Raw genomic sequence first — 18526 nt, forward strand, 5'->3', positions numbered from 1 at the left:
AGTGACCCTTGGACCGTGACATTTGCTGCCTCGCTATTTCAACCCTATAATACGAAGCAATCTTTGTGAAAATACACGATCTTTATAAAATTTTTTTTTGACATGCCGTATACACTGAAATAAACTTCAAACCTTCTTCTTTAAGCTAACAAAAGAGAAACTAAACTGCGATTTTTTTTCGCAAAGTTATAGCAGTTTAAAGTGACCCTTGGAGCTTGAAATTTGCAGTCTCGCTTTTCGTAAAAATACACGATCTTTGTCAAATTTTCTTCCGTCATTCTATTTACAGTAAAATAAACTTCAATTCTTCTCCTTTAATTTAAAAAAAGAAAAACTCGCCTGCGATTTTTTCTCTCCGAGTTATAGCACTTTGAAGCAGCCCCCGCCGCATATACCGCAATATGACAAACATGACCTCGCGTTTCAAGACTCACAGCCCACTCAAACTCATCCACAAATAAATCACACGAAACAATATAACTATAAATAAAATTCTGCATAAATTACAGCAGATCGCCTAGCCAACAGCCGATATTTTCCACTTACATGAAAGCAGCCACGCCGACAAACGAACAAACATGAAATCGAAAGCATCATCTCGGTTTCCGGGTTGCTCCAGCCGCCGTTTTAAATGGAAAAAATATAAAAAATATAACGCGCACGACCAGCGCGAGGAATTTTAAAGCGCGCGTTTAACGAACAACTGACCGCGCACAGTCCTGTAATTGGATTCCCGGCGAATAAACCGAATTCCATATTCCGTGTCGCGTTACGCCGGGGATCGATTGAATTATACGCGCTCGAAACGGTGCCGCGGCCGCGCATTTTTCCAAGCCTTACATCGCTGTGCGAGACGCGCGATTTGTTCCGCCGCGAGCCACGTGTGCCGCCGCTCCTCGATAAATTCGACAATGAAATATCGAAAACCGTGATGCCGTGCATGTTACTTTATTGCCACGAGGACGCGGCTCGTCGGGCAATGCGCCGTTTCGAATTTGCTTTCGCCGCGTTCTTTCGTTATCTAGCCGGCGCAGATGTCACGCTGCTCGTGTCGAGATAATGCCTTTGTTGCGCCGCCACGTTGTCCCCTGTTGGCCGAACGAATCGTTTACTCGCTGCTCGATCACCGAATGTTAAAACATTCGATTAAAATCGACCGTGTTCTTATTTTTTTCCTTGTTTTTATTCCGCGTTTCTGTGAATTGTTTTACGTTGCTTGACGCACTCTTTATTTTCTAATTTGCAGTTAGTGAAATCGTAGATATAGGCTTATGGGGAAATTGTTTATTAAATTTATGTCATTGGATATTATTTTATTATAATATTTGGATACTGTAATTTAATTGTATGATTTTATTATAATATCGTTGGATAGATTTTTTAACAAAAATCGCTGAAACTCTGACTAAACGCATGCTTGTTATAATATTTATTATTGCTAGCATTTGTCTAATATTTATTCAATATTTAGAAGGTAGAAAACCTTTGTCAAGGACCTACAGAAATTCACTAAATTCCTCATATGATATACTTAATCAATAACATAAAAATAACACAAAACCTTAATACCCTAAAATAAAGAAAAATAATGCATTAAATCTATTTTCAATTCTACATAGAATTAAACAATGAAAACCTTAGTCAAACGTTTCCCAAATCATGTAGCAACAAATTTAGAGGAATCTTGTAAATTATAACAATAATCAGCTCTCTCAAGTCACGCGTTGCTACGAGATTCCGTTGATTTAATATCGAGCCGGGACGGCCGACCATTACCGGACTTATCTACTTAAGCCAGCCAGAGAAATAAGCGAGTGAATTTTTCAAGCTGCTTATCTCGACTTTTCGATCGGCTAGAGAACGAGCGAGAGAGAGAGAGAGCGCGAGAGAGGGAGAAAGAGAGAGATAGAATCCGGTTCCAGAAAAGCGGCCGGGGGATCGCGTGCGTAAACGATTGCCAAACAATAATGAATAAACACACAGGGGCAAAACCGGGCGGGTCAGTGGCGCGGGGGGGATGGCACCGTGAATGAACTCGTTATCAGGCGAGCCGAGTTTTATCGGCGTATTCGATCCACTCCGCGCGAATAATCTGTTTCCCCCGCGCGCGCGCACCGATTCCGAAAACACTCGGCTCGCTATATTATTATATAATATCGTGCAGCGACGATTCCTCCGACGTGGTTAACAACAACGTTAAAGGGGGGGGGGGGCTAATTCGCTTCGATCGCGTCAAAGCCATTGAGGAGGACTTTTAACCCTTTACGATCCAGTGGCGACACTGAGCCATCGCTAAAAATTATGATGACACATATCGAGGTAATGTTTATCAAATTTTAGTTGTATTTAAAAAATTGTTCTGAGCTGTCCACTGTTCAACGAGTCATAAAATGCAATTTTATAGTGGATAAAATAATTCAGATTGTTTAAAATGGAAAGATATTTAAAATGGAAATATTATTAACGTGATCGATTTTATCTTGAATTTTTAGTTGAAATGGTTTTGACTGCGAAGGGTTAAACGTTTGCTGTCCGGGTTTTCTTTTTTGTTCGGAGTCCGGTTAATGTTATTCGGACAACGAACGATAGATGAGTACCGTAACGAATATGATTTTATTCGACGCGGATCGATATTCAATCGAATGGAAATACGGTCGGATAAAATTTTACTATGACGCCGTCGAATAAATATTCAATCGGGTACGAATTTATCTCGATAGAGTAATACGATCGTGATTTTTATTGCACGGTTTTAGTTGAACGTGGATTTTGTGCATGAATAATTTGTTCGAGTAGGATGATCATTCGAGGAAGAGTTTGTTCGAGTAAGATATTCATTTGACGAAGAATTCGCACGGGAAATAATTGATTTGAATAAAAATGATGGAAGATTGAACGCTCCTTCGCGGTTTATTGATTTAGTTTTTCGATATTAATTTTTCGAAGTATTTGAATAATTAAATTATATACAATTATATATTGATTTTAATTTAGTTAAATTTCTCTAAAAGAAATTTACAAAATCCTCCCATATGTGGCTAAATTAACACAACTAAATTACAGCTAAATTAATAAAACCATCGCCAGCCCCTATACAACAAATTCGCATTTTTTCAAATCGACCGATAACCCTTGACTCCCTCGAATCAACAGAGGATGAACTCCTGGCCACTTGCAAAACGAAACGGGCCAATTATTTTCGGAGCCGAGCAGCGACTCGACCAGCCGGAACTCGAGCGATTCTTCGGAGATATCGAAGCGCGGCGGTTCGCGGAGGACAGAGTTTCCGGGGATCCATCATCGGTCCCGAAACACACAAACACACAGACACACACACACAAACAGAGCGGGTCGATAGAACGAGTCGTAAATAACGCGTTGACAGCCCGGCCCAATATCTATCCGTTCGGTTCTGATCGAGTCGGATCCGCCGGCACACACAACGGCCTCTGACAGCCTAACGCCTTGTAAATTATCGCCGGTCGTCGGCCGGCGTTCCGCCAGGAAAACCTGTCCGACCTCGGCGCGCGCGCGTGTTGATTGGCCGACCCTCTGAATTTTGCTTTAACTTCTTTCTATTCCTATCGGCGCGGCCAATTGCCAAGTCCCTGGCAATCGACTGCCGAATACTTAATCGTCCGTCAGAATTAAAACGGTGATATATCAGCCGTTCTTTCATGGATACTATCGCGAAACTATTGTTCTGAAGATATTGTTCCTTAGGAGGATAAGGAGGGAAGACGGTAGTCTCGTTCTTCTTTTTATCGATCTTTTGTCTTCTTCTATGTCACATGGTTGTTCGTGGTATGCTTTTACTTGTATTATACTTGTGCTTTTCTCACGTGCGTTTTTAAATAATATTGGACGTTTTTGTACTGTTGTTTCAACAATGGGTGTTGGTTTGTATGCGTGAATAATTTATTTAATAATTATATGGGAACAGGAATTGAAGTAAAACGAATTAAAATGAATTAACTTGAATTAAATTGAATTAAATTCTATTAATCTGAATTCATTTGAATAAAATCGAATATAAATGAATTTCAATGGATTAGTTTGAATTGAATTGAATTAATTTGAATTAAATTGATTTCATCTGAATTAAATCGATAAATGAATTAATTTATATTATTGTTCAATTTAATTTATATTAAATTGAATTGAAATGAATTTGTTTGAATTAAGATGAATAAAAATGTATCAGGTTGAATTAGATCGAATTAAATTGAATGGGACTGAATTAAATCGAATACAATTAAATTGGATCGAATAAAATTGAATGGAATCTAATTAAATCGAATACAATTCAATGGAATTGAATTGAATCGAATAAAATTGAATGGAATCGAATTAAATGGAATACGATTGAATTAAATCGGATTAAATCGAATGCAATTGAATTAAATCGAATAAAATTGAATGGAATCGAATTACATCGATTTAAAATGAATCAAATCGAATAAAGTATCCGTTCTCTCGGCAGGACAAGTAATTTAAATCTAAATCGCTCGACAGATGTTAGCCAAAAGACCCAAGCTCAAAAATAGCCGGCTAGGCCCGTCCGTGTCGTAAAGAACATTAACGCTGGGCATTAACAATAATGGTATCGTATCGTCGGGTTAGTAGACATTTTCCGCGGAGGAGTGGGGGGTGTGCGAGAGGGCATCCGAGAGTAAATAAATGACCGAGGACGGTGGGATCAGCGGGAAAATAATCGATCGCGGCGCGAGGCGCGGGAGGATCGAGGGAGGACAGCATTGGGGTAGAGGAGAGGGGGAGAGGGAGATTTTCGCTTACACGAGGAAGCCGGTCACGTAACGAGCTCGAATATATACATATGCGGGGTGGGATCGATTGGCAGCGAGCGCGAAAGTGGCTGCGAAAAACGTGACCCACGTAAACGAAGTAGTCTGTTTGCCAGGGAAATTAATTTTAGAGGCGAACCAAACAGAGCACGAGGGCGAGGAAGTACGAGAGGGAGAGAAGAAGAGAGAGAGAGAGTGAGAGAGAGAGTGGGCTAGGGGTCGAAACACGCCCTTCGAGAATCACCGACTCGTTATCTACGCCAGAATGGCTTAGGCTCAGGTAACGATTTTCGCGCCGCACGTGCGGTTCGTTGCGGCAGAACAACCGACGCTCTCTCCCTCTCTCTCTCTCTCTCTCTCGTTCTGTGTGTGCTCGCTCGAACGCTCGAGCAATTGCGTGCCCCGGTAATTAGGCGAACTTTTTTCACAGCGACGATTCCGCTTTTCCATTTAGAAGTTTAACGCGCCGCTGACGGACGCAAAATGGAATTCCCGAGTCTCAAAATTTACGGACGTACTCGTGAGCTCGATGGCGATGACCCAATTTGAAATTCTTCGCTACGTAAACGGGGTAACGTCAATCCCGCAGTTATGCGAATCCGATTGTTAACGTAACGGTGTAAAAGAAATTGTGCCAATTGAAAAAATTCGTAATCGCGGTGACTGTGAAGGAAATGGTAGGTCAAGGGGTTAAACGGAAACGAGGCGAGCCGAGGATCGGCGACAGCGGAGGCAGCGTGGAGAATCAATTGGAATCCGCGGGACATATTGTCCCGGCAGCGACGTCGGCTCCTTGTAGTTAGCAGCGAGTTTAGATACTCTTACATGCCGCCGCGCTATCCCATTCGAGGATAGGATGTTATCCGTTGTGGATTTAATTGGGATTGCGACGGAGACGCGCGGCGGAGAGCTCGACCGAGTTCCCTTGCTACTTTAAACCGCTATCCCGTATATACCGCGCGTACTGTACCGACGACGCTATTCCTGGCGTCGCTGCATGCGAGAATAACCGACACTGTTTTTCCTCGCATTTCCTTCGAATTCATTCTTTTTATTTATTTAATCCTTCTTTTTAATCGAGAGGTTCTTCAGTCGTAGGATTTTTCATTTGAATTTATTTTTCGGTCAATTTCTTCTGCGGAAGAAAGATTTTTACAGAGAGAGAAAAAATTTACAGAGAGAGAGAGAAAAAAAAGAAGAAAATGACAGAGAAAGAAAGTGAGTGTGAGAGAGAGAGAAAAAGGTGGAAATGAGAAACAGAAAAAAGGAGAAAATGAGAGAGAAACAGAGAGAGTCAGAGAGTCAGAGAAAAAAAGAAAGTGGGATAGAAAATAAAGGAGGAAACAAGAGACAGAAAAAAAGAGGAGATAGAGGGACGCTCCTTGTGGCCACTCGGCCGCGAGCCACGGCGAATGGAACGCAACTCGCCGCGGAAAGATCCTCGGTAAAGAAGAGAGAGAGAGAGAGAGAAAGAGAGAGCGTGTTTCGAATCGCGTCGTCTCCGCGACGAGACTAAACGTCGCGTGCAGGCGGACGCGTTGGAGAGGGCACTCGGCCCCTTGTCTTCGCCGAGGGGCTGCGCCGAAAACCCGAGTGGTGCCTCGGAAATTCCGTCGCGAAACGAAACGAAACGACGTCGGCGTCGTCGTCGAGTGCCTCCGCTGCGATCCCGTGGAGAAACTCGGCGATCTAGCGACGCTGTCTGGAACAAGTTTTCGTACGAAAATTGAGAGTCGAATTCGCGAACGAAACCGTTTCCGCGTAGACGGAGAACTGATCTCTGGAGAGATCAACGCTGCGACGAGGCGATCCGCTGCGGAACGCTTGGATGAACGAAGGAGTTTAACGCGTGGAACGCGTGGCTCGATAGAATGCACTATGATTCATGATTGGAGATCTTTGGTTATTGTTGTAAGGGATTTTTTAATTATATATTATAATTACATATTTCGAAATTTGTTTGGGAATTAGGTGAATTATTGAAGGAGGTAAGTTGTATGACAAATTTTGCTTCAGCTATGATATTTGGTAAATGATATTTTAATTTAATATTTTTCATATAAATATTTTTAATTATAAATTAGATCCTTGTTATATCTAATTTACAATAACTGAACATTTATAAATTATTAGTTATCACTCGGACTAACCTCTAACCTAGCTCTGACATGGAAGTTGCTGCAGGTAAATCCGTAGACTTCCACTTTCGTATAGTTAAGTCTGCTCGAGGAATGAACTTTCTCGATAACAAGCGAATTTTATCACGCGCAAAGTGCTTGTAAAAGTTGCGCGAAATTTTCGCTTTCGATAAAGTCAGATCTGCTCGTAATGAGCTGCGTTCGGTGTCGTGAATTTTATCGCGCGACAAGTAGTATTATTATAATATTATAGTAATATAGTACTATATATAATTACTATAATATAATAACAATAATATCACACATAATATTATAACAATATCACAGTATCACAGAAAAATCATGGCAAATTTTTTCACGAAAAAGTTCTCCAAAATTTGAGGATCTTTAATTAATCTATTAAATTAAAATAACCTATTGAATCAACTCTAGCTCTCCAACAAATTTTCCTAACAAAATTCCTCACAGCATTTCACACCACAGACTCCACTTAAACGATAGAAAATTCCCCAAATTTTTACAACGTCCCATACCATTAATTCCCCATAAAAGCAGCAACAAAAATCATCTATTATCCCTAACTTCGTCCCCCAAAAAATCAACACCCAATCTACCCCCTTACCAACCATTAAAATCAACAACCAAGACAATGATCCATCGAATACCATCTCGCGAACACTATCGCAGAAATCACAACGCGTTCGCCAAACCCGAATCCGCAGGAAGAGTTCCTGCTGGATTTGGTTGGCAGCCGGCTGGAGATTTCGTAAAGCTTTGTCCCGGCCGAGGCAGCCGTGGTTGCCCCCCGTCCGTCGAAGCCAGTTTCTAAATAGTTCGCGAACGAGCCAGCGCATAGAATGACGGAGCGGATTCGACGCGCGATGGGCGTGGCCGCGAGAGGTTTTCGGCAGGCCGCTCGAAATCTCGAGGTAGGCGCGGCGGTATAACACACGGGCGAACGCGAGCTGCGAAAGAAACAGCGGGGCGCGGGGTGGCTCGCCGAAAGACGAGTGGTTTACGGTTCCCCGGGACCGTGATGGATGGAACAGGATAATGCTATTCCCCGACGAAAACAATAAAACTGCTCGCGAATCGATAAACGTATGAATTATTCCCGTCCCGCGCGCTCCGTCATTATGCTTCCGACTTGGCACCGTTCCGCCACCTCCGGCCGTCGTATAACGGGAATTAACATAGTCGCGGCAGAGTCTCGAACGTTAATTATATACCCAGCGAATTTTAATCGACCTGTATTAGCTATTTATTCAACTACGATACTGAAAAACCGGTGCAGAGTAGTTTTGACGAGTCAATAATAATTTATTATACTATTTAAAATATTGGAGATATTGCGATGAAATTTTCACTAAAAATTATGGAAAAATAGTAACTTTTGGCTGGGATTAATTAGATATATTTAGCATTTGTTATATAATAGATTTCAAATAATTTATATTTATTAAGTGAAATTTCCATGTCCAAATTGCTTTAATTTGAATAAGCTTCAAATAATTATTTAAATTATAATCTATTATAATAAATCATCTATATTATTTTTCTTCCTCTTCAAAACTTTTACAATCGATAAACTCGCTAGGAGTTAAATTAAATTTACTTGTCCATGGAAATTTTTAAAGCGCTGCCGATCGATTAATTATTAATTTTTCGTGGCGCATTCGCCTCGATTATACGCAGACGACGCGATTTACACCGGGGCGGCAGGTAAATCGCCCGGCTACAGATTTCGATGCAAATAGAAAGTTTAACGGGGTTCGTCGAAGTTCGAACCCATGCGGAAACTTAAACACTTTATTCAGTCGTAAAGCGTGCATGAAAATTCATCGGGCATTAAACCGCGCCGAGAAAATCTGGCCGCCTCCCCCCCTCCTCTCCCCCCATAAGCGCGCCGGATCTCTCTAATCGAGTCACGGGTTTATTAATAGATCGGCGCAGAAATCCACCGTCGTAATAAAAGCCAACGATTCCGTGCTCGTGATGTTCGAAATGTCAAAGCGATTTGCTTTTGCAGCTACGCGCACAAGTGAAAACATCGCTGCAAGAAGGATACGCATGTGTGAAGACAGCTTTAGAGTCGGCGAAAAAGGCGAAGAAAATTGCGAGCGAAGAGCAGAGGATTCTTTTTGCTTTGCTGGGTCAGTCAGCAGTTTTCTTTGGAATGGTGGTTTGTTGATTGTAATTTAACGAGATGTATGGGTTTGGAAGGAGATTTTTCTAATTGTTAATATATAGTAGAGATATTGAGCTTTAATTGTAGTTGATATATGTATATATATTGATTTATTGTAGTGGTGAAATTAGAGCTCTTGACATACTTTGAAGAGGCTGACAAGTGGCAGAGAGTTCTTTTTAGTATGAATGAAATTCTAATTAATGTCGTCAATATTTAGACACTTAAATAAACGTATAGAGACATAATAGAAATTTATTGCATTTTTGTTTTAAGAAATTATTGGGAAAATTTTCTAATCATATGGTGGACAGTTCTTCTTAGTATAAATGAAATTTTAATTAGTTATCGCCAATATTTAGAAAATATTAAAAATTATATTATACTATATTAAATTAACTATATTATACAATATTAAAAAAGTTTCAGAAATATTTTCCTATTATCAAGGATAATGAAAGAGAAACTCTCCAATTTTTATTGCTCTCGCAATTCTCTTCTTAACGACAACAGAAAATATATATATAAAATTTCATTTATAATATATATATATAATTGGGTCTTCTAATTATTACTATTACAAGACCCGAAACGAATTATCAAAAAACACCAACCCACCCTCCATATTAAAATTCGTCCCTTCTCCCCATTGTAACAAATACCATCCCACTTACAAGCGAAAAAAAAGAAAAACTGAACCACAAGCGACGATTTACCACGCCCGCTGCAATCCGCGTCGAGCATAGCCCTCGCGTCGAGCATAGCCGCCGCGTCGACGATAATATCCAAAAGCCATGTCGCTCGTTAGAAGCCGAAAGAGCCCAGGTGTCACGGTTCGAGCGAGCAGCGCGAATCCTGTCATTTTTTCCGGGCGGCGCGGGGACTTTTGCACGCGAGACCGCAATTAACGCGAGCCTGAAAATTTCTTTCAGCGCAAGCGGCGGCGAGCCCCGTTCGAAGCCGCGAGCGCGCGCGCGCGCGTGCGGCCTGTTCTTCGTCGAAAATCCCGCAACCTTTGGCCCGCTTCCGCCGACTACGGGCGAGAGCAGAGGGTGCGCGGGGGTGCCCCGAAAATCCAGTTCGCTCCACCCACCGGAACCGCAGCGCGGAGCGCACGCAGCGCGCGATCTCGCTTTTAATTCCGCGGAGATAAACGCGAACTGCATCCACCGTATCGCCGAGTTTACAGCTCGAGAGAGCGAGAGAGAAAGAGAGAGAGAGAGAGAGTCTCTCATTTTTCCCCCAGTTCCCGGCTCGGCGAGCCTCGAATGCATTCGACGGAATTTGAATGCGTTTCGAGACGGTTCCGCGACGGGGAGGCCCGTAACGAGCAAACTTTCGTAACTCGGGTATCGCGGGAAGTGCTTGTTTTCCATCGAAACTCGTACTTAACTCTCCCCCTCTATCCCTCCCTCTTTTTCTCTCTTTTTCGTTTCGCTTTCTTTCAGCCCGAAAACTGCAGTGTTTTAGATTTCGCTCCGTCGAACAAATGCCGCGCGTAGAAAAAAAAGGGCGGCGACTGCGACGGAAATTCGGAAAAAAACGTGTGGTAAACGGGCAGAGCAGAGGTCTCTGGTTTACGTAGCGCACGGCGTTCGATCTTCCCGGCCGGGCATTAGCCCAATTACAGAGGCTGACACTCATTGGCCGCGACCCGAGACCGATTTTCGGCTGGAATGCGACCATCCGCACTGCAGTCCGCGCCGTCCGGGCGCAGCCCGCTTTTGCAACATCCTTGCGAGCGCGTGCAACGGCTGTGAATCGGTCGTCCGTGTCCTTGCTAATCGGTGCTGGTTAACCCCTTCGCGTTACATTTTATTTACGATCACCGCGATTAAGAATTTTTCAAATGATATCATTTCTTAGAAGGGACCTTTTGCGGTCGTATGAAATTTATACATAAGTATAAATTAAGGTCGTAATTAATTTTCTTTCAGTGGACAGTAATAAGACAATAAAAGAAGGAAAAACAAAATTTATTAACTCCGTTTTAATGTAAAAAAAGAAAAGATGAAATAAGGTAAATAAATTGCTTCGGTGGCTGAGAGTAGACATACGACCGTAAAGGGTTATTAATGACAAGGGATTGGGATTTTATCCCAATTTTAAAGAACAGAGTAACGTCTATACTTAATAATTTGTTACTGGTAATTTTCGTCACGAATCGGACTCCTCGAAGTACGACAGGGCTTATGAAGTGAGTTGCACGTACATTGTTGCTCTAATTGTTGCAACGAAACGGTGGAGGGAAGTGTCTTCGCTTAGTGGGATTTTAACACTAACCCTTCGAGCAGTGATGTTGTATGCATTAGTGTGCATTGACTCTGACATGTAGACTCTGTCAAGCTTCAATTATAAAGCTTACCACAACAATGTAATTTATTTAAATAAAGAGGTTTCTCACAGCTTGTGTAATATTGCATAACTAGAAATCGGTCATTCAGACCGTAGCAGGTTTAGTGTTAATGGGAATTTTTCGCGGACGCGATTATTTGGGGCGAGGCTTTATTTTTGCGGGGCGCGCGCGTTTAGTAGAATAGCATTGCAGTGGCCGGAGCGACGATGGGGCCGGAAAGTTTGCGCTTTGAAAAGCGAGCTATTCACTCTGGCAGGTTTTCAGTGTTTGAGGACTTTGACTTAGCGCTTTGTTGGGAATTTTAGTTAAGTGGAAATTGACTGTGGCGGTCGGACGAGATATTTGCTGGCAGTGTTAGTCTGAAGTAGAATAGCTTGCAATTGGGGAGACGCGCGATGTGGTGATTAAATTTGTATTTTGAGTATTGGGAATGGTTGTATATTCCTGCACTGTGGAGACGAGAGATATAGATGATAGGATTATAGTATTAAAGACTCTTTGTTTGTTAGGATTTTAGATTATTTGTGGAGAGATTTTGGAAAGTAAGATATTCAATACGGAATTTAGTAGAAAATAGTAGTATGAATAGAATTTGGTAGAACAGTAGAAGATGACTGTATTGGTCAGACGAGGTGGAGATAGTTACTTAAAAGATTCTACGGAGAGTATGAAGTAGACTAGATTAAAATTGGTCAGGGACGAGAGACGATACTCAAGACTGCATTCGAACTTTTAGTACAGCACTCAGTAGAATAACCCTGCACTGTACGGACGAACGATACAGTCACTGACATCAAATTTTCAAAGACACGGTATTCACTAGGATTACAGATAATTTATGGTGACATTTCGGAAACTTTGACATTCAATACAGAATTCATGTTAAGTAGAAACTGTCTGTATCAATCAGACAAATCAGAGATATTACTAAAAATTTAACTACAGAGAATACAAGTCTTAAGTAGAATAGTTTAAAATTGGTCCTCCTCGGGTCTCTATTTTTAAGACTGCAATAGAATTTTTACTACAGTACTCAGTAGAATAACCCTGTATTGTACAGACAAACAATACAGTCACCCCTCTAAAATTTTCAAAGGCACTCTATTCCCTACGATTCCAAAAAAATAAAACAGAGATTTAAATATTCTCAACTCTTCATTCGATATAGAATTTCTGTCAAGTAGAGACTGTCTATATCGGTCAGACGAGTCGAAATTTATAGAAAACACAGGAAACAGAGATTTGTAGAAAACAAATTTAGCAGAAATGTCTGACAAACATTACTATTGCTAAAATATGGATTCCACAGAGTTCGTCCGCAGTGGAATAACTCGGCATTGGCCAGGCACACGGAGACTCTATTAAAGCTGTATCTGAATGTTTAACACCGGGATTCGCGGAATCGTTTTAACGATTCGGCCCGATTGTATTAAGGAAATGAATTTTTCATCGGGACTATTTGCAGAACCCGCGCGCAACTCTGTAATTTTTTAGTAGGAAACTATCGGGGGCCGGACAACCCAGGCGATGTTGTACAGGGTGACCTAGTTAGTACGGCGGAGCCGAAAACAGGGTGGATCCTCGCGCGAAAGTAAGTAGAAACTGTGCGGATCGAAGTTGGTTCGTTTTCAGGCTTTGTGTCTCGACGGAGTCGGGCTCCGAAAGTTTGCTTGCCCGACTATTGGTCAATGTTTCTACTTCGCTGCCAGACCAATCCAGTTAATAATTCAGCGCTGGCATTGATTCGAAAGGCTTGTCTGGCGCATTACAAGCTGATTCTACTAGCTGGATGAATATTTTCTCCGTTGATCAAAGTTGCAAGTTACTTCGAATCTTTGTCTGAGCATTGCTTGGTTGTACTACTTATTAGTTGGGCAGATTCATTTTGAGATTCGAGATTGGGATTTATTTTAAATATTAGTTTGATCATTGCTCACTGATTTGTTTTACTAGAAATTTAGCTTGAGTTTGAAATTGCAAGATAGTGTGAAATTTTGTCTGCTTATCGCTCACTTGTTCTACTTAGTAGGTGGACATTTTCTTTTCGAGATTCAAGATTGAAATTTATTCTAAATATTCGTCTGATCTCTGTCTACTGTATTTACTAACTAGTTGGAAATTTGGCTCGAAATCCAACGTGTAATTTATTGCATGTCTTCGCCTGATTATTGCTCGTTTATTCCACTCCGTAGACAAATATTTCCTCTCTCAATCAAAATTAGAATTTACTTTAAAGATTCCCCTTATCATTCCTGACTGATATATTATACTGTACGGAAATATAGCACGAGATTAAAATTGCAATTCATTGCGAGCCTTCGTCTGATAATTCCTGACTAATTCTACTTCCTAGATAAATATCTCCCCTCCCAGATTAATATTCGAATTTATTACGAATCTTCGTCTGATCATTGCCCACTCCTTCTACTTGCTACACGTACCTTTCCTTCGCGACATTAAAATAACAATTTCTTGCGAGACTTCGCCCGATCATTGCTCACTGATCCTCCTTCCTCCGCTGCACATAAGACAACCGCGACGGATTTCCAACAGCCTCGCGCCACCTATTTCGGTTCATAGATCACCGCGACGCATATTTACGAGCGTCTTCCGCAGAATCCGGCAATAAAACCAGCAATAAACATTTCTTTCCCGTCGCTCGACCCGATCAGAAAAACAATTCGTTCAATTTCGTCCACGTACTTGATACAACTCGAACGCCCCCCCTTCCCCCCTTTCCCGCCCCACTCTGACGACAGCTTTTCCCCCCTCGACATGGGCGGTTGCCAATAGAAAATGATGTCAGTTCTCGATACGAGAACGATCATAAAGCTCCCGTAGGCGTGTTTCCACACCCTGGCCCCGTACTCGCACGAGAAACAACTTTCGGTAGTAACACAACAATATTCGAAAAGGCACTGCATGGTAACAATAAAACTGAACGTAGAAATGTCGCACACACACACATACACAGAAACGTACGTACGCACAGGTACGCACACACAGAGAGAGAACTTTGCACACGTTTCACGAGCGATTTTGATAAGGTCGACAGGCAACGAAGCGGTGCAAGCGTGTGTCTAGCGATAGGAACGAGCGGAGAGGGGTTTCAGTCCGAAAGAAAAAACAAAGAAACGACATGGAATAGATCGAAGGGAGCTCGATGGAACGTGATCGAGATCCAGGTTAGAACGGATAGATCACGGACAGGCCAGTCTTCGAGTCAGCAGCGCGCGAAGCGTGCTCGCGAGAGAAACGGAGGAAAGGAACGCGATAGAACAGGGGAGAGAAAAGCACCAATATAACAGAGAAAAAGAGAGAGAGAGAGAGAGAGAGATATGGTTGATGGAACAGTACCTGATTGCGTTCGGTGTTACACGGGCGGGTTGTAACGTGGTGGTCGTGGTTCGTTGCGCCAGCCTGGAGCCAGTCCCGCAGCGGCGCGTCACGAACTCAAAAGACGGGCAAACTATAATACCCAGGATGATCACAAAATCAAATCGTCGCCGATACCAAGACCTCTCTGTTTTTTTTTCCGGAAGAAGAGAACAAACAGAACACACAGGAAGATAGAGAGAACAGGCTCGGAGATGAGCAAGGTTTACAGCGCTGGGACAGGCTCCAGCTTCCGGCACACGGCTCGGTATCGATCGGTTATCGATCGATCGTTGCGAAACGGCTGAACCAAGGCACAGAGAGACAGAGAGAGATAGAGAGAAATAGAGCAAGAAATGGTGAGAAAGAGAGACAGAGAGAACTAAAAGAAAACGAATAGAGAAATAAGTGGAAACGTATAAAGAAATAAGAGGAGACGAGTAGAGAAATAAGAGGAGACGTATAGAGAAATAAAGAGGAAACGAATGGAGAAATAAATCACGAGAAATAAATAAAACGTGAGAACTCGATAAAACAAAGGGCACCGGGTCGCGGACGCTAGCCTCGGACAAGAGCGCACACGGCGATACGTACTCGGACAATAGAGCAAGTGAGGAGGCTAAGTTTAAGTGCATGCTTGGCTTTCTAGCGGACATACCCAGTATGTCCATGACTTGGCCTCGTGGCTGCGCTCGTGATGCTGGCGACAGTAGTACTGGCGCCGTTTCGCTCGGACTTGGCTTGCCAGCACCGACAACGACCACCACCACCACCGCCGCCGTCGAGCCACCACCACCACCGCCGTATCCACCACCAGCATCCCCTATCAAGAACCGACTGCCCCCCCACCAAACGGTGGGCGTGCTCCGGAAAGGGGCTACGCGCGGACCGGGAGGGGTAGAAAAATGTTGGTACCCCCTCTGGGAACTTCTGTAACCCCCGCTACCGACGCCGTGCCACCCACTCTCCTAACCATCCTCTACAGAGGAACAGAGAAAGAGAGAGAGAGTGGGAGTGAGAGAGAGAGAGAGAGAGAGCGTCGAGGCAAGGAGGAACCAACCTGCACGAACCCGCACACGCAATATTTCTGCCGGACTTTCTGGAGCAGACGCGATCCAAGCCGACGAAACCGGTCCACGCACTCTGCGCGCGTACCCCGTCCAATCCGAACGGATAGGGGCTGTCGTTTCTCACCCTGCCCGCGATAAATCGACGACACTGGGTCAACGGCGAACCCCCGGAAACTCGTCCCTGCAACGGGAACACGGAAACCCGCTTCCTAGCGACTTTCTTACCGCTTCTCAACACGGGAACCGAAGAGCTGTATTATCGCCCTGGTCCTCCACGACGCTGGGATGCTCTAGGGGATCGCTTTGAGCAGTCGGTGATCCGACGTTTCAGCGATTTTTATGACATACTATACCATCTTCTGGGAAAATTTTAATATACATTTCATAATTTTTTAACGTTCTGTTAGCTTGCAAATTATTATTTTGTGTCTAGAGTGATTGGAGTGTCTTTGTTAGGATTTAGACTAGGATGCTCTAGGGGATGATTTCGAGCACCAGTCGGTGATTGGATGTTTCTGTGATTTTTATTACATACTATTCCATCTTCTGGGAAAATTTTAGTATATATTGAATAATTTTTTAACGCTTTGTTAGCTTGTAAATTATTATTTTGTGTTTAGAATAATTAAACTATCTTTTTCAGGACAAGACTGTGGATTTTATGCTTCATTATTTTTATTTGCTATTTGTTGCTATATTACAGTGATATTAATATAGTAAGTCAATGAAAGTATGGTGAATGGAAGGACTATTTTTTAACATTTATAAATATCCTTACAGCGACCAGTATGGGACATTCGATAATATTATGCCTGGAAGTTTGCAGCGCAGCGATGTTGGTTCTCCGCGTAATTCTACTCCCACTGTCTTAGTACGGCGATTGCACGGGACGTGTTATTATTTAAGGAACAGTTTGCGAAAATCGTGGTATAAATTAAAACGCTGAAACAGTGGACCATTATTATTAACAGCGGATTAGAATTAATAATAGCCGAGGTGTGTTATTAAATGCAGAATTATTATCGTCGCGTCGACGGCTTTGTATTTCGGAAAAAGCGCGTTCGGAAAATTCGGGCGAGCGCGTGGTATCGAGTAGGTATCAAGTAAAACGTCTGCCCGTGACACACCGTTTCTACTTCCTGCGTACACTAATGCACTCCGCGCTCTCTTGACTACCGGGGCTAATGTGTCTGTTCATGACTCGCCCGTTTCTACTTCTCCTCTGTACTGCGCTTGACGAATTTTCAAACTCGATTTACTACACGGAACAAAAGCGCGACCGGCTAAAAATAATTCGCCGCGCGTGCACGAACGACGAACAGTTTTTTTCTTTTTTTCTTTTTTTTTCGAAAATTGCGAGATGCTCGGGACACGGGGATATAAAATTGTGCCGGGCATCGGGCTGTGTCGGCTGGACTGGCACCGGTAATTAGGCTGGATCTTGCGTGTGTCTATGGCGCGCGCGCGCGCTCGCGCTCGCTCGCGTCTATAGTACGCGGGATGAGCTCATCAACGAAAATCAATACCTGTTATTAGACTGCGGAGGAATTCAACAGGAAGAAAAATCGTTCATGTCGATCGCGAAGAATGGAGGCCGCGTGGAAAGCCCTTTCTTGGGCAGTTTAATAAGCGAGAAGTAGGAGAAGGACGGACGTGAATGCAGAGAATGGGTTTTATTTAAGCTTCGTGTGAGTTAGGTTGCAATGTATAATTGAATGGAGTGGTGTGCCTGGCAATTTTTCCTGGGAATAATTTTTGGTATCAGAAACTGTAAAAACGAAGTCAGAGATAAGTTTCGACGACTAGAATCGTAGTTCTAACATTAAATAAATTAATACAGCGATGTTCATAAATGCCAAGACTCGATTTAAAATTCTTATGGTATATATTAGTACGTACATATATATTATTAAAGAGAACTGTACTTAGCAATTCTTCTTACAATTATTTTGACAATATCAGAAAGCGTAAAAGAGAAATCAGAAACCAGTCACGCTGTCGAATAAAGAAAAGTCTTCCTAAAAATAAAGAGAATTATGCCTAAAAATTAGCACACATGTCACAGAGAACTGTGCACAAAACTTCGCCCTATAAATAACTCTGCAACATCAATATGTATAAAACAAAAATTAGAAACCAGTCACATTAAGCCAAAAAATAAAAAGTCAAAGTCAGCCAAGAAATAAATAGAACTGTGCCTAAAAATGATCAAATATAACAAAAAGACCAATGCCTAAAACTCTGTCCTAAAAATAACATTACACCATCAACGTCGACAAAAGAGAAATCAGAGACGAGACGCATTCAATAATCAAAGACCACCTCAATGACATTCATAGATGCCTTCAACCTGTCCGTTACCACGACGGACGCCCACACGTTTCCGTCGGCGACGCATAAAATCGCGCGCAGTCCGCGTATTATATTTTCAGCGGACAGAAGCCGGCGAGCGGAACAGCCTCGTCCCTCTATTGCTCCTCTAAAGAGGCGAGATCGCAGTCATTGTTATTGAATCAGGGTAGCTCGCGGGTTCCGGCATCGATCGCTCTAAACCGAGCCGGAGGAGACAAGTTTAGCGTCTCGTCTCGCACCGT

The 18526-nt window shown here is 42.7% G+C and overlaps 1 protein-coding gene across 2 annotated transcripts in view; it reads right to left on the reverse strand.

Moving 5' to 3' along the window:
• The window catches only part of Cpx (synaptic transmission protein complexin), a 399767-nt gene that overhangs the window by 75540 nt on the left and 305701 nt on the right, over window positions 1-18526 (reverse strand). The window contains exon 1 of one of the 2 annotated variants that reach the window (XM_078176732.1): window positions 15521-15564. The exons of the other annotated variant lie outside the window; for it this stretch is intronic. Within the exon in view, the coding sequence (XP_078032858.1) occupies window positions 15521-15533 (13 nt within the window). The 5' untranslated portion in view covers window positions 15534-15564. Of the gene's footprint in view, window positions 1-15520; window positions 15565-18526 lie in introns of those variants that run through there. 2 annotated transcript variants of the gene reach the window in all.

The sequence above is a fragment of the Augochlora pura genome, chromosome 3 (genome assembly GCF_028453695.1).
Source record: "Augochlora pura isolate Apur16 chromosome 3, APUR_v2.2.1, whole genome shotgun sequence".
NCBI lineage: Eukaryota > Metazoa > Arthropoda > Insecta > Hymenoptera > Halictidae > Augochlora > Augochlora pura.